This window comes from Myiozetetes cayanensis, unplaced genomic scaffold (genome assembly GCF_022539395.1).
Source record: "Myiozetetes cayanensis isolate MyiCay16 unplaced genomic scaffold, myiCay2020 scf17, whole genome shotgun sequence".
Taxonomy (NCBI): domain Eukaryota; kingdom Metazoa; phylum Chordata; class Aves; order Passeriformes; family Tyrannidae; genus Myiozetetes; species Myiozetetes cayanensis.
In genome coordinates this window covers 14,512,741-14,535,781 of record NW_026087378.1, presented here as the reverse complement: position 1 = coordinate 14,535,781, position 23,041 = coordinate 14,512,741, and the positions used below count along the sequence as shown (strand labels likewise).

At 46.7% G+C, this 23,041-nt stretch overlaps 1 protein-coding gene across 3 annotated transcripts in view; it reads left to right on the top strand.

Moving 5' to 3' along the window:
* Positions 1–3,687: 3,687 nt before the first annotated feature.
* FNIP1 (folliculin interacting protein 1) overlaps positions 3,688–23,041 on the top strand; it is a 63,345-nt gene continuing 43,991 nt past the window's right edge. For 2 of the 3 annotated variants that reach the window (XM_050312555.1, XM_050312553.1), the window contains exon 1: positions 3,688–3,860. In XM_050312555.1, coding sequence (XP_050168512.1) covers positions 3,772–3,860 — 89 coding nt within the window. In that variant the 5' untranslated portion in view covers positions 3,688–3,771. Of the gene's footprint in view, positions 3,861–22,714; positions 23,014–23,041 lie in introns of those variants that run through there. The other variant, XM_050312554.1, reaches the window with a different exon arrangement.

Genomic DNA, 23,041 nt, shown 5'->3' with positions numbered 1-23,041 from the left:
AAGCACGACTCAAGAACAGCAGACCAGAATGCATTAATGGAGTTCTATTTGGCTCTTGCTCTGCCAAGATTTCTAGTTTTCTCTAGCAGCATTAGCATTTAAAGATGTGACCTCTGTTAAATGCTGACACTGATTCTGTGGTGGGTGTGAAAGCTCTCCTGTGCTCTCAGGGCCCCCCAGGTCAGTGGTGTGCTGCCACTGAACTCCCTGAATGCTTAGGTGTGCAGAACTGTGTGCTCTGCTGTAAATCCATTTCTAACCATGAATATAGGTCATCATCCCCCTGCCATCGCTGTGAGCTGGCTCTGGTGGCCAGCACTGTCACCCTTCTGGGCACATCCACAGCCCAGCCACCTGGGAGTGCTGCCCGTTCCCCCTCAGTGCTCTGTGATGTCACAGCCCTCAGTCCTTACATGAGTACAGTGGTGGGGAAACCCACAGGGAACTGTGTGAAGAGCTGGGTGTTGGCATTCTGGATTTCCAGGTTACTGTTCACACCATGTCCACATCATTTCCAGTTCAGCTTGTGGATGGTTAATTCATAAATGTCATTCTCAGTGTGCTGAGTGCCTCAGAAAACACTCTCAAGAGCACAGTTGTTTCCAGTTGAATTCACTGCAGGTTAAACTAATTTGGATCCCTACAGTGTTCTCACTACAACACCCTGAGCTTTTTCTGGACAAAAAGGGAAGTTTTTTGATGTTTCAAAATGCCAGTATGGCTTTCAAAAGTCTGTTTCTCATGTGTTATACAATCTGGAAATTGTATTTCCAAAAAGGTTATGCTGAGAAGACAAAAAATACACAACTTTAGTTTGACTATGTTTGAAAATACCTGTGAAAGTTCAAACCCTGAGCCTTTCCCCTTTGCTCTGGGGTAGAAGGAGGTGCAAATAAATGCAGCTGGATTAGTCTGTGAAGAAGTATTGTATAAACATAACTATATGGCTCAAGGTTAAAAATTATGCTATTAAGCTATTTTTTTCTTTTTTAAACATCAGTAGAATGAGTTCTACCAGTAACTCACTGGAGTCCTCTCAGATATCACATATCTTCTAATTATCAATCTCCTTGTTCTTGCAAACAGTCACTAGTAATTATGCAAGAATCTAGAGCCCTTAGGACATAGAGGTGAACTCCTTGATGTAGTTTTCAGCAAAATTGAAAGTTACTTATCTTGTAAGTTCTGATGACGATGATTGTTCAGGTAAAGGATGGTCCTGGATAAAGATGTGTTTATTGTAAGGGTATTCTAGAAGTTCTAGGAAAAAACACTTCCTTTGCCCCAGACCATCTGGTAGTTTTGTACAAGAGACTGACTAAGACTGGCAAATTAATTGGAAAGTACAAGAGAAAGAAATATGGTCTGTAACTGTGGAGGTGGCTGTAGCAGCCTGAATATTGCTGTGTTTTGCTTCTGTTTTTCGTGATGTGATGAGGCTGTACAGGAGGGCAGAAATATCAGGAACCACAATCTCTTGTCCTTCCCTTCAGCTGTGAAAGTGCTGCTTCTTATTTTCATCTTTTGTCTGACTCTGAGAGAAAGTGTAATTAATTACCAGGCTAGCTCCCTGCCCCAGGGAAGGAAATTCATTTGGAGGCCGGAACAATCCCTACTCTTGTTCTGCTTTTCTCAAAGGAAAGGCATTTTCCCATAGTTTGGGTTTCAGCTGAAGAAGGACTACATAAAATTTCATTGAGAGTGAAACTGGCTCTTCCATGTTGGTAGATAAAGGTTATGGGTCGTGGCCAGTGAATGGGCAGGACAGAGGAGGTTATTTGTGCAGTGATTCAGGAGAGGAATCTGTTCAGTGTCACCAGGGCTGCCCTGTCACGTCCCAGACATGATGAAGCCTTAATGGCTTGAATGGAATTGCTCCCAGCGAGTCAGTCCATGCAGGAACTCTGATAACCCTTTATCACTGGGAATTGTGCATGGCAGATGCATGTTGAGTAAATGTATTGTACATAAATCTGTAAGAGGTTTTTCATTAACACTGTTCAGTTATTTTTGTTATCTGAAGTGCACTTCTAGGAGACTTTGACTTAAAGTGTTCAGAGATGATGGGAGATGTTTGCTTCTTGCACTGGAGTGCTACAGGGGTGCACGTACAGGCTGGTGGAGGGTAAAGACCGTGATGCAAATGGCTCTGCTTCGGTTCACAATCTTCAGACACAGAAGGGAGAGGTTTGGGGCCCAAATCAGCACGTACTGAATGGACAACGAAGGTCACGTTGTTTGTGTAGGTATGAAAGTTTGCCTGCAGAGAGGTTTTTATGGGAAAGTGGATGATTAAATTTGTACCCATCTTTTTCCTCTCACTGTCCTTCCTCCCCTCCCTCAATTAAGGTCTGACAGTCAAGCCTATCAGAATCAACTGTTGTTAATTTAGGTGTTTTGGAACAGGTTAATATTTACTCTTAAAGGGACTCTATCAGCTGGAATTGATGACTAAATTGATAGCTAAATCTTCATTGCTCTAAGTTGCGAAATTAAGTTGAATTACACGTTCTGGCCAAAATTTTATTAGCTTGTAGTGTTCCCTGAGGGCTTCTTGTATTCAAGACTGTATTTACATGCCCACCTTGAAACCAGGAGGGTTTTATCTGGTGAAAGGATGTAAAGGTTGGTCATGTACAAACCTATGTCAGACAGGTGTGTCTTCCATACAGATCAAGGGGAAAGGGATGCATCTAAACATTAATTCCTGTTTGCTGTTAGAATTATCTTCAAGTTCTGCTGGATGAAAAACAAAATTCCTAGAGATGGGTGATTGTGAAGAATTGTTGTGTAGATATGTTACACATGCACTAAATTGTGCCTTAAAAAGAATCTGCTTAATTTAATCTTACGTCATAGGTTGTTTTAGTTTAATTCCATTTTGTAGGGAAAGCAGATGAGTCAGTCAGTTTTGTCAGTCCTTAATTAAACTCCCTAGCAGTGTTGTATCTGAACAGTGATACACTGAAGGAGACTGTTAACTGTTCACAGGATTCCTATTTCACTTCAACATTTATTAATAAAGAGTTTTGCAAAAATCCTCAGGTCCTTTTGATTTTATAAAATCTATCACACTTTTTTTTTTTCCCCTCCTTATAATTTGTTCTGGATTGACTTGTAGGGCTTTATGTCCTGAACGCCGTTTTGTGGCTGGGTATTTTACCTGCGATGATGGCTTCCCGTGCCAGCACCTACCCGCGTCCCACCTTCCCTGCGGGGTGCGAAAGGAGCGCGTCTGAGCTGCGCCGTTGTCTCGGCCGGGGAGAAGGGCCGGGTCCCGGGAGGGGAAGGGAGGGCGTTCCAGGCCTGGGGAAGGGCCGTGGGCGCTCTCGGTGCCCCCTGCAGGCTGAGCTGCCTCGCTCGGGACCTCCCCCGCCTTCCCGGGGTTCCCGTCCCGAACTTCCGTGCGGAGAAGGAGAGCCCCGCACGGGGTTGTGGCCGCCGGGGTTCCCTCGGCCCTGCCCGCCTTCCGCGCTCCCCCCGCGGCCGCGGCACCCCCGAGGGACCCCCAGCCCAACCCATCCCGGCCCGGCCCCGCTCCCGCAGCGCTCCCTCCGCACGTGGGGCCGCCCCGCCGGGCCCGCCCGGCCCCCGCCGCCTCCGGCCCGCCCCTCGCTGCCCCCGCCCCTGCTGGCAGCGGCGGGTGACTAATTTCTGTCATATGACTGTGACACCGAATGGAGCGGGGCGGGCGGATCTAGAGCCGCGGCGAGGGGACGGCGCTGCGCGGAGCCCGGCGCTCGGCGGCGGGGGCAGCGGCGGCGCCCCAAGATGCCGCCCACCCTCTTCCAGAAGCTCTTCAACAAGAAGCACGGGCTCATCTCCCCGGCCAGGGACGCCCGCGACGACTGCGTGTTCAGGTGAGCGGGACGGGGCCGCGCTCCTGCCCTGCCCCGAACTTGTGCGCCGAGTTCCCCGCTCGCTGCTCCGCCGGGGGACGCGGGGCCGGCCCGCCCTGCCCTGCCCTGCCCTGCCCGGGGCCGCTCGGACGCGGTGCCCCCGCTCCCCCGGCCCCTCCGGAGCCCCCGGGACCGCCACGTCGGGGCCGCCTCCCCTCGCTGCCTCCGAGCCTGCCCTGCCGGGGCCGCTCCCAGCGCCGGCCGGGCCCCCAGCCCGCCGGGCCCCCCTGCCCCGGGCTGTGTGCGGGACCCGACCCCGCCGTGCCCCCCTGCCCCGGGCTGTGTGCGGGACCCGACCCCGCCGTGCCCTGCGGGCGGGTCCCGGGGGAGCAGCCGCAGGAACGGGGAGAGAACGCGAAGTTTTGGGGCAGAGAGGAGCGGGGTGTCTGCTGGAATTGGTGCCGCTGGGCCGGGCGGGGACACGGCCCGGGCCGGGGTCGGGGCTCTGTGCGGGGCCTGCGCTCCCCCGGGCCCTCCCCGGGCCGGGCTGGGGGAAACAGGCGGTGTTTGTGGCTCTGACACGAGTGCCGTGCCACGGGTGGGGAACGACACGCCGTGTCCGCGTCCTGGCCGGCGTGGAGAAGAGAGAGCCGGCACAGTCGTTTCAAGGCGCAGTCTGGCACCTGGATGCAGATGCCACCTGCTTCGTTAGTAAGAGTTCTGCGCCTCTCGGAGCTCTTCTGGCAGGGTGGTGGAGCTCCCCTCCCACCCGCCGCCTTGAAATTTGTACCTACAAATGATCGGCCCTCGGGTTGCTCTGTAAAGGGAGAGCTCTGACCGATGGGTTTCGTTTTCTGTGGTGAGACACCGCTTTTAGCTGCAGTATTTAAGTAGTTTAGGTGGACAATAGTGTATCTGCAGTTACTGAAGCATCGGGATTTTCAAAGAATGTTGATGGGCTTTGAGTTCCCCATGGAGTCAGGACATGCTCCTGGACACTATAACTTTTAAGGACACTGGTCAGAGGTGCTTACACACTCTTGAGCTACTCACTGTGAAAGTGGATCCTTTTTAAAATTATCTTTTCTAAGAAACAGGATGTTTTAATGGTGTTGGTGTCATCTTACTTTCCAAATCAGCTTAATACTGGCCCAGAGCCCTTGGCAGTGAAGGGGCACCAGGGCTGCTCAGTGTAATTGTCTTCCCTTTTCCCTTGCCTTGGTGATGGGTTTGTCTAGGGGCTGGTGGTTAAAGCAGCAGCTGCAGAGCAGAGCTGGGGCAGAACTGTGGGGATCACACCTCTGTTGAAAGGAGTGCTTGGCAAGGTCTGTGCTCCCCTTGTTACCTGCATCTTTCTGTGGCAAAGCCAAGCCTGAAATTTAAAAAGGATGTCCCTGCACCTGCTCCTCCCCTGGCACAGTGCTGTTCCACTGCGTGATGCAGACTGTCCCTGGGAACTGGGCAATCTGCACTTGGGTTTTTTTGGTGGACCCACAGGTATAAACTGCAGGGAGAGGCTCTGGGGAGGGTGGGAGACCCAGCTCTGGCTTAGGAGAGCCAAGCAGTAGTTTTTGAAGACTAATACAGATGCCCTCTAGGCACGTTGCCCAACAGCTGCTTTCATTTTCCAAATGGGGATAAGTCTGTAGTTAAGATCATACGTGGTGAGGATTATCAGTTCCTGGTGAAACTTTGGGATAGTACACAAAATAAAGACTGTTATTTATGACAGCTTAGTCTTTAGGCACTGGGAACAAGCACTGGAGTTGAGACTGTTCCTGGTTCCAGTGAACCTGAATGCAGCAGCCTCACCAATTCCATTGGGGCAAGGTGATATTTGTGGATTGATACGTTATTATCTGTTTATATTCTGAATAACAGAATGTTTTCTAGATATTCTGAGCACTCGTAGTTTTGACTGAAAGCTTTGTCCTCCTATTGAGGAGACTGCTGTAGAGCAACCACAAAAATGCATACATTCTCTTACTGTATTTTGTGAATAATATGTACTTGGAGAGAAAAGCCCAACTACTGTGGCAGTGACATCAGTATAGCAGGACATTTAAGGAGGATTTAGATGCTCTTTTTTTTTTTTACTATGAATATATTTTTTATTTCTATCAGGCTTATTGTGAAAATTTACTAATTCTACTTACCTGACCTTACACTCATTTTACAAAAATGAAATAATGCTTTTCAGGGGAAACGTATTTTGGTTAGTTGTTGTTTTGTTTGTGGTGGGTTTTTTTTTTCTTCTTCCTTTTTTCTTTTTTTTTTGTTGTTTTTTTTTTTCTGTTTCCTGCCCAGAATCTCTGCTGTGGGTGTGTGAAATTTTGTGAGCCTGGGTCTAGCCAGACAGTGTAAAACCCTTCAGAACTGGGTGCTGGAGAAGTTGACAGGATTAGTAATGTGACCAGTAAGTTAGCAACTGTAAAATATTTGCTAAGGTGCCAGCTTGCCATTTATAGATATTTTTATATGTATATATGCACTTTATTTTACAGAAGAAACCTCAGGAAATCACAATAGATCCACTACTTATTAGTCTTTTAGCTCTTCAGTTTAATCCAGGGCAATTGGCAGGCTTGGCCCTTAGACTGAAATCTCTCAGCACAGCTTCACATTCACGTGGTGAGCAAGAATATTCAGAATTTTAGTGGTAAAAGCTGTTTACAAGAAACACAGAAACACCTGCAAGTATTCTAGGGAAGAGACAAGCCCTTAAATTCCAAGGTGTAGAGTACCTGCTGTCTACTGCAAATAATAATCACGTGCGTGGATTTTCCCCGAGGGTAACTTTTACTATAAATAGGAGCTCTTGGCCATATTGTAGCATCTGGCACTGGCGGTGCTGGTGACAGGAGAGCTCAGCCCAGGCTTGGGCTCCTACAGTTAGCAGGAATATAAAATTTCAGGTAAGCAGTTTGCTAGAACTTTATGATTGCTGTTGTAAAAGTACACGAAGCTGTTCAAAAGGGGCTCAGTGAATTACTGCGAGGTTTCTGTCTTTGTTGTCAAGGTGTGTGGGCAGTTTTTCCAGTGGTAAATACAGCTGCAGGGACTGCAGCTCTGCAGGACAGGGTGTGTGTTGGGGTCCTGGCTGGGCTCAGGGCACTGTGGCAGGGGGAGAGGGGGGGTCTTGTGCTACCGAATTGAGGGGCTTGTACGTTTTGTAGGAGGGAAACTCAGTGGGGGTTTTCCATCTTCTGTATAAAGTTCAAATACTCGTTCCCTTCTCTCTCTAGACATCCTTCCTGCCATAGAGGGGTTGTTGATCAGGAGTTCTTTCTACACTACAGCTCAATAAAAGCTTCAGTGTCTCTTTTTTATTTTAATCCAGGGAGTTCTAAAGAGCCCTCTCCCCCCGAGGGGCATTCCAGTGCTGTTTGCAAACTGCTTTGCTCTTGTTAAAGCACCTGTTGGAGAGGTACAGCTGTGTGGTGATTGTTCAAGCTTGACAGAACCCCTTCCAGTTTCGAGTCTTACCAACAGTGTGGGGTATCTTGGGGCACATTCTTCCTTTAGGGCTTTGCTTTGGTTATCTGGGTAATTTTGAGAACCAGGGCAGTTTTGAGATACAGCAATAAGTGACTCTAAATGTTCTTTACTTACGGAGAAAGCCATTTTTGGTCCTCCTGGAAATGTGCTTTCTGGGGGTCTTTGTGTAAGAGGTGCTGCTCCTTCATAGGGAGAATACTTTGGAGGTTCCTGAGATAGCCAAGGCCTCAGGCTGACTGCAAAGTAGTATTTCCTGAAATCTGTCTAGGCAAGCATCCCCCATCAGCCCAGACTCTTTCTGTTCCCTGTGGCAGTGACTTTAAATGGTATCCTGAGATTTGTTTCCTTTCACATCATTTTTGGCAGCAGGATTCATCACGGGAATTGCAGTAAACCTAGAGCTGGAAAAGGGTAGCTTTTCCCTTTTCCAAGAAAAGAGATGCTTCACCAGCCAGTTCCTCTGCAGAGCTATTGTTCTTGCACAGTAAAAATGGTACAAGCTTCTTACAAAGGCATAATTGCTTCGTCAACCAGAGGCTAATTTCTTGAAACGAAGTGCAAAGAGACTCAGAAACATTTAATAACGAGTTACCAGGGACTTCTTAAAGTGCAGGCTGGAGTAAGGTGAAGGAGGGACATAAAAGTTGTCTTGACATTGATTTTTCCAGTGAAAAGTTTTACCCACAAAATGTCTTTTCTCTCAGCAGCAGGTAGCTTTGTGCACAGCCCAGCTGAGCCCAGGGAAGCAGATCTCTTGCCAAGCTGTGTCAGTCCTTGGGAGCAATGCAGCCAGCAAATTCCTGATCCTAACAGCTCTGCACAAGGCTTTCCAAAGCTGTTCCTCAGCAGTGCTGTCAATGCATCCAGCCAGTCTGACCAAAACCTGCTACTAAAGAAATAGTGTGGTTTGATTTTTGTTCATTTCTGGCATTCTGCAAGTTTATTGCCAGTATTTGTAAAACTCCTGGAATTTCACCACCTCAAAATCTATCTTCAAAAAGAGCTTTAGCTGGACTTCATTTTGTAATGGCTCCAGCTTTTCATCTTTTCCAGTTATCTGATGAATTTAAAAAGCTTTTGCCCCATAATTTTTTAAGACTATTCAAATTCTTAAACTTCTGAAATGTTATTGTGTTTTTATTAAGCTCATTTCTGTCCTTTAATGTCCTTTTAAGTTTTGGATTTTATAAAAAAGTCCAGCTCTTCTGCATTATCTCTGGAAGAGTCTGGTTTTGGCTTTTTGGTTGCCTTCATTAGCTTGAGTGTAGCAAGTTTTAATAAATACTTCACTTTGATTTATGTGCAGTTTTCTCTACTGCTGTGATGACTTTGGCTTGTATTTTGAAATATATTGCTGTTTTCTAAAGTACTTCATTTTGCCAAATTCTGTTTTGCATTTCCTGTCATCTGAGCTTTTATGTACCTTCCAGTGCTTTAAGTCAGCTTTCATCTTGGAAGCAGAGCCATACAAACTGCAAGGCTCCAGTAAGCACCTCTGGAGCTTGGGGATAGTTGGCTGGAGGGGCCACTCTGAGCCCTCCTTGCCACCACTCTGTGGGTCTCCCAGGTGCTTCTCCAGGTGGGAACGTGCTGCTGCTAAAACATCCAGCAGCTCCTTGAAAATGAGGTGCTAGCCCTGAATAAGGCAGTGCTGCAGGCTGGGTCTGTGCAGGGGCTGGAGGAGCTGTAGATCAGAGGGGTGGCAGTTCACCTGCTGATTATTTACTCTATCATCAGATCCACAGGAGTTCACTTGGATTGGTATCCCCAGCATTTTAGGTGCACGTGAATGCAGAGAATGACCAAATAATTTCTGAAGTGTTGGGGGCTTGTGCCTACCTGACTTTGTGCCCTGGCCAGTTTTCCCCTGCCCTGGTGGGAACTCACCCTGCCTGCCCCTCTCTTCACCTCAATGTCTTCCCATCGCCCTTGGAACAGGGAACACGGAGTGGAAAACCCTCTGCTTGTTTCTCTGCTGCTTTTTTAGAAGGAGTTGAAGCTCCTCACAAAGTGAGCTGACGGGTGAAGGGTCACCCTGATTGCCTTTCCTCCTGGCACGGCCCGTGGTGGTTGGGATCTGGAGAATTTGGCATCACGAGGTCGCCCTGCCCGCGCTGGGCATCACGAGGGCAGTGCTGCCCGCTGGGCTGGGAGAGCTGCTCTGTCTCTGTCTGCTGCAACAGGCACCTCCTCGTTGCCCTTCCAGCGTTTCAGCTCCTTCCTCGAGATGAGGAAGCTTTCTGAGGAGAGGCTGGAGTAAGTGAATCACGGACGTGTAGATGTCCTGGAGAGGAAACGCTTCCTTACGCTTGGGCTGCCCTGGCAAGTGTTGTGGGAGGGTGTTCGTGTGAACCTGAGGGTTCTGGTTTTCCCCTTCCTTCTCCAGGTGAGGTCACAGGGCACGAGGATGTACCGAGAGCATGGGGTGCACTGTTTGTGCACTGTGAGGTCTCCTTTCCCAAAACAATTCCACCATTCAGGTGACTGAAGGTGTGTTGACATGTGTCATGTTACAAACCTTGCTGCCTTGGGATCATCAGCTTCTCTGGCTGACTGGTGGATTGTCCTTGTGTTTTCAAAGGGCTTTATCCCTTGCTGGGCGTATGCTTTGAGTTAGAGCGTGCTCATGGTGACAGCTTGGATGCATCCCGGCTTCTGTGCTGGAATAAACTGGTCCAGTGTGACCTGGAGGCTGAAACTTGTGCTGCAATTTTGGCTGAGTGCTGGAGGTGACCACTTTGGAAGCGTGTTTTATGAGTGGAAAGTAACTCAGGCGGTGGTTTCATGCTCAGAGGTTGTGTTCCCTCCCTTTGCTACATCTGGAGCTGGATGTCTGCAGCATCACATGGCCCTGAGTAACGTCAGGAAAAATGCAGAGCTCAGTTGCAGCAGCGAATCCACAGCGTGGATTCCAGAATTGGCCAAGAGCAGAATTTGTCTCTGAGGACTTGAAAAATTTTCTGTTTGTGGTATTAGATAGAGAACCTTAATCTATAAAATATCTGCTGGAGGGGGAAAAAAAAAAGTTATGCCCATTAGAAACAGGAAGTAATTTTATTTATCTCTAAATGACTTGCTAATGCACTGGCTGCTCCACCTTACACTGAGAAGTAGCAGAATTCATATATGGGAAATATTCATATGTGGGAAATATATTTGCACAAAATACACTCGTGATTCTGTTGTGCCTGAGGAATGTGACCATAACCACTGCATTCAAAAGGGGCCATCCCTGCAGGACTGACCACCCATTTCTAACCATACCTGCCCAAATGTGTTCTGCTTCATAGAAGTGTGAATGGTTATTATGTAGTCTTTGTATCGAAAAGGATTTATTTATTTTTGCATCAATGTGTGGTGCTGTTGCTTAGTGCTCAGCCGAAGCTTTTAATTGTGGGAATTCCACACATTTGCCTAAATGACCTCCTCTTCTCTGAAACTGATAGCTTCTGGAGATACTGTTATTCAGAACACAATACACTGCAGAGAAACTTGTTCAAACACGTGAATTGCAGCGCAGAATACTCAACAATCTACATATAAAATATTAACAATGCATGCATATAACATGCATCTGCAAGTAAAACATGCTTGTGTAAAGCTTTCCATGTTTTCTGGAAAACTAATTTCGTAGTCCTTATCATATCCTTGGACTTAAGCAGTTTGGCTGTATGTAAAAATTCTTTGTAACAGTCTCGTCTGGTATTTTGGGGTGATAATCTGGGTATCTGCCAGCTTTTATGTATTGTCTGCCCTTGAAACTCTGGCCCTGAAAGAAACCCCGACTTTGTACAGGTGAAGGACTCGGCAGTGATGCCACTGTCACTTAGGGAGTGATCTGTCACACACCACTGGTGCTGCTCTGGTTCTCCAGGATCTTTTCACAACATTGTCAGTACTGATTTTGGCCTAAAAGGAGTAAAATACGTCATATTTCCCTTACTGTGAGTACTGATCGTGCCCTGTGCATTCATGGTGTTTGATGCTCCTCCAGATCCGTGAGTGCCTCACTCGCAGAGTCTTCAAATGTTTTTTCCTTTGCTCCAGCCAAAATGTCAACAAAACATAACACTTGTAATAGTACCAAAAACCTTCTACTCTTTCAGTTTGTGTGATACAGAGCTGGGAGGGAACAGGAGCCAAACTACAGTTCTCTGCCATCTGTTTCAGCTGATAAATGAAGAAACTTCGAGGGCAGTTCAGCCCTGACTTTAGGTCCTGGCATTGTGCCTGTTTGAGCCAGAGCAGTATCTTCACCCCAGTTCCTGTGTCATTTTCCACTCACTAGAGAGGGAAGGTAGCTGGTGTGAGCATTGCCCAGAGGAGCAGTTGCTTTGCTGTATGCCTCCTTATTTTGTTTTATTTTAGCCTCAGTAGCCATGGAAATGGTGGCTCACAGAGTGCAGTGTTTGGCCCTGCACTCCGCTTGGTAATTTCTGAACCTTCTGATCGTGTCTGGTGGAGAATGTGAGAAGTCTGAGTGAGCTTTCTCTAACTTCAGTGAAAATCCTGTGGGTGCTCTTGGGTGCCTCTTGCCCAGTAGTACCAGTGAAGCTCTGAGCTGGCTGTGCCTCGTCACAGTCCTGTTTCCAGGGGCATGTCAGAAGGGACCAGGGACAGCCAGAGAGGGGGCACGTTGGAGGAAGACAGTAGGTATGTGGCTCCACAGTGTGCCCAGAGAACAGCTGCAGTGTGACCACAAGAAAGGCCAGTCCTGGAGTACTGTGAATACCAGAATATCAAAACCTTTGTCTGCTGAATTATTCTGCTTTCTGCTCCGTACCCATGTTTCTCTTGTCCTGTGCATGTCCCAGGGAAAATCAGGCCTCCAAAGCCAGTGGGCTTGGCACTTAGTTTGCCACGTTCTGCTTGTGGAAGAGGACAGGCAGGCAGAAGGAAGCACATCACGTGCGAGCAGTTGGATGGAATGAATGAGATTCCTGCCGGGTGTTTTTGCACTCCCCCCCCAAGGCCCTGTGAAGCCCTACCTAGAAAATGTTCTTGCCATTTGGAGATTTGGCTGAATGGTTTGTTTACTCACTTTCATGGAATCTGACACCAGAAATTGATAGAAAAGCCATGTTAGTTCAGGTGTTAATGAAAAGCGAGTGCAATGATAAGCCGTGGGGTTGGCTGAGCAGGGCACAGGGTGCAGATCACGGGGGGAGCGTGTGCCTCTGCTCAGAAGCTTGTTCTAGTTGAGTGACATTATCTGAGCAGCTTCTGAGAAGCTGTTAAAGAAGAAGTCTGCCAGACTTTTCTTGTTCCTACAGGAAAAATAACAGTACTACCCCTGAAGACAGAGTTAAAGGAATGCCTCAAATGTCAGGGCCGTGAATTGGCTTACAGTGCTAACTGTGTTTCTATTTAAAGGCAGCCCAAACTCTGACATAAAACTTAAATAGTCAGACAGAAAAAGGTGGTTGGTTTTTTCAGTACTTAAACATATTTCAGCTGCTGTGAGTTACTGGAAATTACTTGCTTAGTAGAAAAGGAAATTGTTCTACTGACGGCATGGAGGGCTAAGAAGCTGTGAAAATGAGCACGGTGGTTTCTTAACTGAATGTATTTTCTAGGAGATGCTAATCATGAACTCCTGACTTCTTTTTTTTTTTTTCCAAAACAGACATAATTAAAAAATATAGAATTAAAAAAAAAAAAAATCAAAGCAACTTCATCTTCTTTTGAGACTAAAACATAATTATATCTTTATAAAGAAATGTTTATCAAACTTCTTTCAGATAAACAAAAACATCACTTTGGTATAAGATTAATTTACTTGCTTTAAATTTTAAGGGTTTTTTCATAGTATTTTATGTGCAGTTATCAATAAATGAATAATTTTGATTAGCCTGAACATGTAGCTATTTTCAAACATGCTATTAGACTTCCTTTTGAATTGAAGAAGGCTCCCAGAGCTGGGGGATAGTTTGTGTTCATGTGTCGTGGAAGACTTCTCACATTGGGGTCAGAGGGTAAGACACCAGGTGGCATGTTGTTTGTTTGTTTGTAGTTTTGTTGGTTTTTCCCCAGTATTTAGTATATATTCATTTGAAGACTGATCTTTTCTGTCAGTAGCTAGCAGGACAAATCAGCTGAATTACATTCAGGGCGTGACATTAGTCTGTGCCCACACTGGAGGAAAAAAACAAACAGGATAATGTAAAATTCACTAATGACAATTGTTCTCATCTGTATGGATAGAGAAAAGAGAGGAAAAGAAAATTACAGGGAGCACCTCCTGCATGGTGACAGTAAAGCAGGGGGGAGAGGGGTCCAGTGGGCTTCTGTTTGGAAAGAATAACATGAAGGATGACAGCTGCTAAGTGCAAAAAATTAAAGCCAGGCTGGAACTGCTGGGTGTGAAGTGAGTGTAATGAGTAAAGTGGTGGCGTTTTGGAGTTGCTCTGTGTTCAGAAGGTTACAGAGGTCCATGTGCAAGTGTAGCTGGAAGCAGTTGGATGGTGCTGCTGTGATTGAATACACACATTTTACAGCATTTAATGGTTTAGTGGGCATGGTGGTATTTGGTTGAAGCTTGGACTTGATGATCTTGGAGGACTTGTCCAACCTTAATGATTTTGTGACTCATTTTGCTTGGGATTCCTTGTTCCTCCTAATGCCTCCCTTACTGTCACTGGCCCTGTTCATGCTCTGCTTTGGGAACCTGTATTTACACACACGCACACAGGGACAGAGGAAGAAGAGAATCAAAGCCCAGCTGGCTTTCCCTTCCATTTTTCTGTTCTCCTTTTAGTTTTGTCCTGTCTGAGCCCTGCAGTGCTGCCTCTCCTTTCGGAAGGGTTCCCCTGGGTGCTGTACTGTCCCCTACTCCTCCTGCCACGAGCAGTGGGGTGCATCCTGTCCGGGGTTACTGCTGTGTCACATCAAGTGACATGCACGAGCAGAAGGGGAAAGGGAAATGCAGAGCCAAGGGAGCGATGACTTTGCCAACAGCTCCTTTCAGAACACAAAAAGTATCCAAGAGAACAGCCCAGTCCAAAATGTCCTGGTGGCACTGACAGCTCTCGCTGTCCAGCACGTGAGCCTTTCTTTCCTGTTGATGCAGTGGAATAAATGGCTTCATGTGGTGCTGTGGCTGGTTCACAGCAGGATACCTGCAGCACTAGGCTTCTTTGAGTTCCCACATCTTAGGGATGCTCCTGTGCACAGTCTAAAATCTGCTGGCAAGCTGTGGTGGCTGGGAGTGTCTGGAACTGCCTTCTCATCAAATCCGTTACCACTGGGAAAAAGGGGTTTATTGAACATGCACTAAATATGTATATATATATATATATGTGTAATCTTGATTAAGTACAGCCCCTCCCGGTGGAACAATGTAGGTTTTATCAAGTGATTCTGTTGATTCTGTGAGGCAGAGCTGGTTTGGACTGTGTGTTCCAGCTCAATCCCGTGATAAGCAAGGTGTGTGTTTGGAGTGAGTTTCTGTGCTGATACCCAGGGAGGGCACACCGGGCTGAACCTGCAGTTTTGTTATCACAGACAAGGATTTTAGCTGTAAGAAAAGCTCGGTGGACATGTAGGAGCTGTGCTCAGCTGATGCTTAGAACTTCCATGTATCTGTGCTGTGGGATTCTCAGTAACACTTGAGCAGTTCAGTTGTTCTTCAGTGGAAAATCCCTCTAGATGGATGGTTGTGTTGAAAAGCTTGGGCAATGGCCAGTCCTGTATTTTCCATTCCTACCATTCTTGGAAACCCAAAACTGTGACTTAGAAAACTGAAGGGGATGGCAGAAAGCCTGAGGGTGCAGTTCCCCCTGGCAGTAAGCAAAGCACAGTGGAGCAAACCCAGCAGAGCACTTCGTTAAGCTTGGTTTAAAGGTTGAGCAGGTTTTAGCTGATAGCTAAAACCATGCTTATGTGCTCTTCTGCTTCTGGGAACCAAATTGTTCAGGTTTTAGTGCATTTGTTTGCAGGTGCCAGGCTGCTCCATTATTCTGTCAGTCTGTGTGTTTTTGCCAATATTAAATGAAGTTGGATGGCCATGTGGCGTGTTCAAGCATCTGATTTTTATTTGTCCTCATGTCCTTATGAGTTACATAAAAGCGAAGTCAAGCAATGTCTTTAGTGTCTGCTCTATATAGATCTACCTGAAATAGTTTCAGGTCACCTTTGCATGCTTAATTTGGAAAACAGTTGAGCAGCATGACTCTTGCCTTGGAGAATTGAGCAGTCTGGGCTCCTCACAGTAGTCTTGGGGTTCTTCAATATCTGTGCAAATCAAGATCTCATCCCCTCTGCAAATTAAGTAGAGGCCTGTTTGACTTGTAGAGCCAGTAAGGGAGGGATGTTCAGTCCATGGGCTGGAGCCAAGAAAACTCTTCCCTCCTGAAAAGCAGCTGTAGGATAGATCCAGTCCACCTAGATATTCATTAGTGTTATTTGGCAGAGCTATGAAATCATTCCTAATTGTTGCTGGTCCCAAGCCTGGCAGTAGTCTTGAAATGCAGGAACTTGGTGGTTAGTAGCTGTGAGGGTTAGCTGAGGGGATGGGTTAAGGGCTCCTGGGATTCCAACTGCCACGGCCGCAGGTACCACTCTGTGCAGAAGGGTCGCAGAATTGGGCCAGGTGTTGCCCTGGACATGGGGAGGTGTTGGAGATGTTTAGTTGGCATGTGATGGTGCCAGACAGATGTGGATTCACAGGGAGGATCTATCATTAGGGCTCGTGGGATGGCGGTCTAAACGAGCATCACGTACCGAGGGGCAGCCTGGGATTTCAGTCCGTAGATACCAATTTGTTCTGCTTGTTCGTACAATCATCCCCTGTCTTTAGTTTGCAGTTGTTCCTGTGTAACTGAGAAGGGGTTTTGGTGCAGTCTGAGGGGCAATAAGGCTGAGTCAGCACTCTGCCTAAGCATGTGCTTTAAGTCTGTAAGTGGTTTGACTGCTCCCAACGAAGCCGCTCATGTGCTTAGCATTAGGCACGTGTTTGAAATAAGTGGTAAAATCTACACAAATGAGGAGGGTGAGACTGTAAACACACAACGTTTAAAATCAAAGGTTTAGTGTAGTATTCTTCAGGAAAAGAGTTTTTGGCATTTAATCCATTGTAGTGACACACTGAGCTTAAATGTCACCTTCATTGGAAAAATGATCGTCATCTGTTAATTTTATGTGACTGTCTTGATAAATGACCTGGTAACATAGCAAGCTCAAGTTCACTGTAGTCCCCTACAACCCCAGGCTTTGGACTGAGAGCAGCATTTTGGGATTATCCCTACGTCAGACCTTGGTTGAACTGAGTACATACAAATAATTGTCTGCCAGCTTTTCCTATTACAAACATACACAGTTTGTGAAATTGGTTTACCATGTGCTGAAAATTTCTTTGATATTTTTAAAGCCTGTTCCTATGGCAACCGGACCCCATAACAGAAGAGCTTTTTGGTACTAAGAAATTCAGTTAACAACAGGAATAAAGGCATAGCAAAATAGCTTGTATTCTTTTTCTAAAAGCAAACAAACAAACCAACCCCAGAAGAAAGCCCGGTGTCCTAAAGCAGCTTGGACCTGGATTACCAGATGGAAGGGCACACCCTGCTCAGCCTGACCAGAGAGCTCACCCTTGGACACTCACACTGGTCCCAGCTCTGACAGTGGAGAACAATCAGGGAGTTCACAAGCATCTTCCTCTGAAGTAATCCATGGGTCTTTTTTTTTCCTTGGTTTTTTTTTTTTTTTTTATGGAAAGGCTGAAGTGATTTGATGATTTGGTTTATGGGCAAGGAAACACGAGTTTTGCTTCTCAGAACTGGATGTCCCCTTTGTGCTTTGCTAATACAGAAACTGGCAGAACAGGCATTACTTTTTCTTTGACGTTGGGGCTTGCAGCCCTGTTTCCTTGTGTCTCATGACTGAGTGAATCAACACCTAATTAAACAGTCACATGAGGGACAGAGTAAAATGCTGCTCAGGCACTGATCCCTGTGAATCTTTAGAGAATAACTACTTACATCTGTCTTCCTCCTCTTCCAAGGAACCCTGAACAGCTGCAGCTTTGCTTTTTTAGTAATTTTTTTTTTCCAAGGAAAGAATATCACGTAAACCTCGGCTAAAGCAATGCTGCCTGTGCAGATAAATGAGACCTGGGGAAGGGAGACTTGGAAGTACTCAAGAAAATGTTGAGAAATTGGAGTGATTTGAGTTTGTGCTGGGGATGACTTAGCTGAAAGCCTGAAGGTGTAGTCCTTGTGCATTTGACACTCCTGGAAATGTAACTGAAAATGTGAATGTTGGGTAAGGAGGTTGGGACTGATCGGGGGGGTATTCCTGATATTTTTAATATCAGTTGTAATTTTTTTGCTTGCAGCTCGTTATGAAGGTCCATAGCAATTTCTTTCCATTTCTGAGTGGCAAATACTTGTGTGGAGATTTATGGGGCTCTCAATTATCACTCGGTCACAAGTGCAGCCACCTTAATCAATTACAGGGCCGTGGCCTGCAGCCAAGGAATGCTCCAAGCCCCACGCTGCCTGCACCGGATGACTTTCACCACCGAGGCAATATTTTTTGCCTTTATAAAACTCACAGAACAAGTATTACAGGATGTTTCAATCAGCACGAGCAGATGGCTCCCTGCACCCCGACCCTGTGGAGGGCTGTGCAGCAGGGCCAGGGTCTGCACCGGGCGGGCGCGCTCCTTGCCCCGTGTGCTGGCACTGGGTGTACCGGTGGTTTGGGCACTCCATGGAGTGGCACTTCCAGCTGAACTCTCCACCAGGGGTTATCCTGGCTGCCTGCTGCCAGGCCAGGGGGTTTGGAGTGGAGAAGGGGTCTGGGCAGGTGCCCTGGCAGGGACCTGCTGCCTCCTGGGCACAGCATCGCCCACACCAGCCCAGCTCACAGTTAAAAAGCGTGACAGAAAAAAATGCAGCTGTTTACATTCTTTTAGCCTGTAAAAATTTTTAGATATATCTGTCTGATTAAAAAAAAAAAAAAAAAAGCTTATTTAGATGTGTTTACTTGGTGCAGAAGTTGCCTGGCATGTCAGGCATAACTAAAGTACACCAGCAATTTGGTTGTGCATCTTGCAGCTTTTTTTTTTTATTATCTCCTGAAGTAATGTATTGAGAATTTCAGTTTTCAGTGGTACCAAAAGAAGAAAACTGCAGTAGTCCTTACAGGTTGCTGGAAAGTGAATGAAAATAAAAGCCTTAAAGACACTCTAAGCTGAAGATAAATACAGACAATAGAGTTTTAATATAAGGTTTAAATAGAGGGTTTTAATAGACAAACCCAATGTTTGCCTAATAAAAACAGGAGAATGTTAGGAGTCCTCAACCAAAGTACTCTAGTTCCATCAAGAATCATTCAAGGATATATTATTAATATTGGTTGATAGCAATAGTGAAGCTACAGTGATCCCTCTAAGATGTCGTCCTTTTCATGGCAAGAGAGGTCTTGCAGTCAACCTTGACTGTAATATACCTTCTTTCCTCCTCATTGTCTCATCTACTAATACTCATGATCTCCAAAATAAAAAGCATCAATTCACCACTAAGTTCCTCAAGCAAACTTTGCAGTTGATAAATCCAAGCCTGTGAGCTTGATTTTGTTCTGCTGAGTTAGTTTTAAGTGTGGATTTAAGGACTGTTGAAGCTGTCGTGACATCTCCAGAACTGTACAGCATAAGGGAGGGAACACAGACTTCCCCCCACAACCCTCCTCTGCTGCACTACACAATTCTGGGTGGTTTTAGAAGGCTCTTTATTTCCAACAACTCTGTGTGCTCATCAAAAGCAGTTTGTATTGGAACTTTTTTCTCCCCAACTTTTCATTAGACGCACACAATACTGAGCTATTTACACTTTATTTTTAATAGCTACAGCAGAAGATTCTGCTCTGCACACCCGAGTGCACACAATAAAATAACTGTTTGGCAGGGGGAAAATGCCCTCTTGTCCTGCAGTACCAGTTGGTATTATAGAGGTTTGTTTGGTGTCTTATTTATAGTAGATTGCGATTGGAAATGTGATACAAAACAAACACCAATGTTCCAGTGGCTTAACCGTGCATCAGATTTTTACTTTGATAGTTATTTTTATTTTCATCATCTTTTATCATGACTCGAAAAATTACAGCAGTGAAGGGGACGGTCAATCTGCTGAGGTCTCAGCATCCATGCTCTTAAGAGAGAGATAATGTTCCGTGTCCTACCCTCCAGGAATGCTCCGGGCAGATTTGTAGTTGAGCTGGTGCTCCTTTACTGTGCTGGTAGAGACAGTTCATTCCAGTCATGAGACCTCGTGCTGGTAGTGAGAATCCTGTGAATGGAGAGTTTATAACCTTTGTTTCTCTGTTGGTTTATAGGGTTTTTGTCTTATTGCATATCAAAAGCCCTTTTTGAAGTGTTTGTTTAAAAATCTGGTTTCCTTTAAAGAAAAGGGGGCCAAGTTTTGAAACTCCTGAGGGCTGCTTGCTTGGAATTTTTTTTTTGGAGGGATAAAAAAATGCACAAACCCCACATTTTTTTAGAAGTCTAGCTCAGTGGCAATACTACTAAGGCAAGTATTTTGTAGAGAAATGGTGTCCAAGTATTTCTAGTCAGGTTTCAAATAAAATCCTAATTGGTTTTCTCTCTTTTGGTCTGCTGTGGCTTCCAGCTCCTACCTTCGTGCATTACTAAGCAATAAACATTTCTTGGCTCACTTACTGGCTCTTTGTTGTGTGTGCTTCCAACATGTGTGAGGGAAGCCTTCCTTCAGGAGAAGGACTGAAAAAACTGGTTAAGGCAGCGAAGACCAAAAATGAATCATTTCATTACTTTTTAGCCTGCGGTTGGAGCAAACTCTGTTGTCTGCTCGGTTTAAAATCAGATGATTTATACCCAAAAGGTGCACATGAGCCTTTGCAGTAGTTTTAAACGTTTTCAGAAATGCCTTTGGATAAAATGAAAGGGAGAATTCTTTTTGGTGCTGTTTGGTTTTGAGGATGTTTTTGGCTTACGTGTGTTTAAGAACGTGTCACAGCCCTGGTCAGGCAGAGCCCACTGGGCTCAGGGCGGTTGGATGTGGTTGAACACCATCACCCACATCTTTCCCATCTGCAGTCAGGTGGATGTGCATGGATACTGCGGTATGTCCCTGGAAGGTGATGGGCTACAGCAGGAGATTTTGATAGTTCTATTTTGTTTAATTTCAGTGTTTTTCTGAACTAGAATAATCTTACCAGCTTTGTTTTTCAAGCTCGTATTTATACACACACACAAAGGAAAGCCTTCACCCTTTCAAAGAGATGCCTGGATATACACCTAGGGAAGAGGATGGTGCATATCTCATCTCACAAAGGCCTGACTGTTTTCTTGGATATGGGTATGGTGTATGAGCAAACACTGAGTATCTGAAGTCCTTCCCCAAGCAATAAATATTCACTGATCTGGCTAAAGCACTGTTTACTCTCTGAACAATTTGAGTCTGTCTCTATTTGCAGAGAAATTCCTTCCAATATTTTTCCTGGTCAGTTGTTGGATGGAGGCTGGGTCTGCTTTCAAAGCACTTGTCTTTGAAGCGCATCAGGTTACCCTGAGGTAAAATGGAAACCTTAGATGTTACTCCTGTAAATAAATGTTTACATAATACATGGCACTGAACTTCTCAGCATTGCATGTCTAAGAAAAAAGGTCACTTTTGACATCAGTAACCTTTAGAGAGAGGTGCCTTTGCCACACAGGTAAAGAAAGTTACTGTGCACAGCACATTCCTTGACTAGATCAAGAAGGTGGGAGAAGTCAGATGTTACTGCTTACATCTCCCAAAGCTTGGCATTTTAAGCTTTGAAGGCAAGACTGGGTTGAAGGCATGGGTCTCCTGTAAACAGCACATGCCCAATTTTGCTCATGTGAGTAATTCCGTTGAATTCCCTGGCACTAGTGGTGTATGAAAAGCCAAGTGTGTAATGTATGTGTTTGTGGGGTCAGGGCCTCAACTCTTCATTTCTAAATGAGAAACTTCCTGTAAAGCATTCATGGTAACAGAAGATAATGGTTTTATCTCTCTTTAGGTTTACCGCTTTTGTGTCAAAACACTTGCCCAGCAGCAAACATAAAAATATTACCTTCCTGTAAAACAGCAGCAAAACTGCTGTGGTGTGAATAAATTAAGGATTTCTGCCTGAACTTAGTCCAGATGTGTAGCAGAAGAGGGAGTTTGGTGTTCCCCCGTTCCACAGGGCAAACAACATCTGGACTCTTGGGTGTGTTGGGTGTTGATGAACAAGTACATCAGCTCAGCCACTCTGTGATACAGGTGAACCATCGGCAGTCCTGTGCTTTGGGTTGTGGGATGCAGTGGAACAGGAGATCCTGATGATAAATGCATTTTTGCTGCTTTTCTGTTTAAAATATGGGCAAAACCTGTAGGTTTTCAGACACTGGGAAAAAAAAAAGTAGTAGTATTTATGATGTTGCAGCCTTCTGCCTTCATATATTAGTTGAGTTTTATTCAAGGAATGCAGAATTAGTAGCACAAGTGATTAGCCCCACACGTACCCGTGACAAGACTTTTGATGTGCACTGTTTTTTGGATTGCACAGTTCCTTTGTCACTTCCCTGTCCATCTCTCTCATTCCTCCCCTACCATTTAGAGATAAAAGTTTGTTCAATTTCAGTCGCTGTTGTGATGCCCGGGCAGCCTTCCTCGCACGGCAGGAGCAGTCAGGGAGCCTCGTTTACAGCTATGGGGCTGGTCGGGTTTTCCTTGGGGGGCCTTATTTCACATGTTTAATTCCCCCCCCCCCCGTTGCCATCCAATTGTCTCGCATGTTCGCGGTGCCTCCCGTGTGATATTAATGAGCCCTTGCCGAGCGCACAGTGCGCCCTTTGTTGGGGCGCGGGCGGGGATGGGGCCGGCGGAGCGGGGCTGTCCCTTGAGGGAGCGGGATGGCGGGGGGCCGGTCCCTGAGGGAGCGGGATGGCGGGGGACGCGGGGCTGTCCCTGAGGGAGCGGGATGGCGGCGGGAGCGGGGCCGTCCCTGAGGGAGCGGGATGGCGGCGGGAGCGGGGCCGTCCCTGAGGGAGCGGGATGGCGGCGGGCATGGCGGGCGCAGGTGGCCCGCGCTGACGGGCGGTCACATGATGGCGGGGAGCGCCGGCCCGGCCGCCGCGGCCCCGGCGCGGTGCGGGCTGTGCGGGGTGAGGGCTGTGCGGGGTGCGCGGGGCCCGCGCTCTGACCCCCGGGCGCGGCTCTGAGGGGCAGCGCGGCTGCCCGGGGACCGTGTCGTGGGGACGCGGCCGCGGCCGAGCCCAGGCGGCGCTCGGCTTGCCCGCGGCCCGCGCTGAGCCCGCCGGCACACGCGGAGCGCGGCGGAGGCGGCGCCGCTCCCCGAGCAGAAGCCGCGGGCGGTGCGGATGGAGGGGCCGGATCTGGGTTATGAAACTGCGGGGCAGCGCGAACGCAGCCCGGTGCAACCCCCGGCGCCGCTGCCCTTAAGGTGGTTTTTGTGATCCTGTTGCTAGGATTAAGCCTTTTGCGTTGCCGCATGGAGAGTCTTTTGTTTGAGTTAAATTCAGACCTCTTGATATGTCACCTGACAGTCTTGTGGTTTTGGATGAATATGGCTCATTGCTATTATTAACCTGAGTTGGCAGCCGGGCACAACAGGAGTTTATAGGGATTTCGAAAAGTGGAACTGCTCGGGGGACAAAGATGCTTCCCAGGTACGGTCACTGCACACTTCTTGAGATT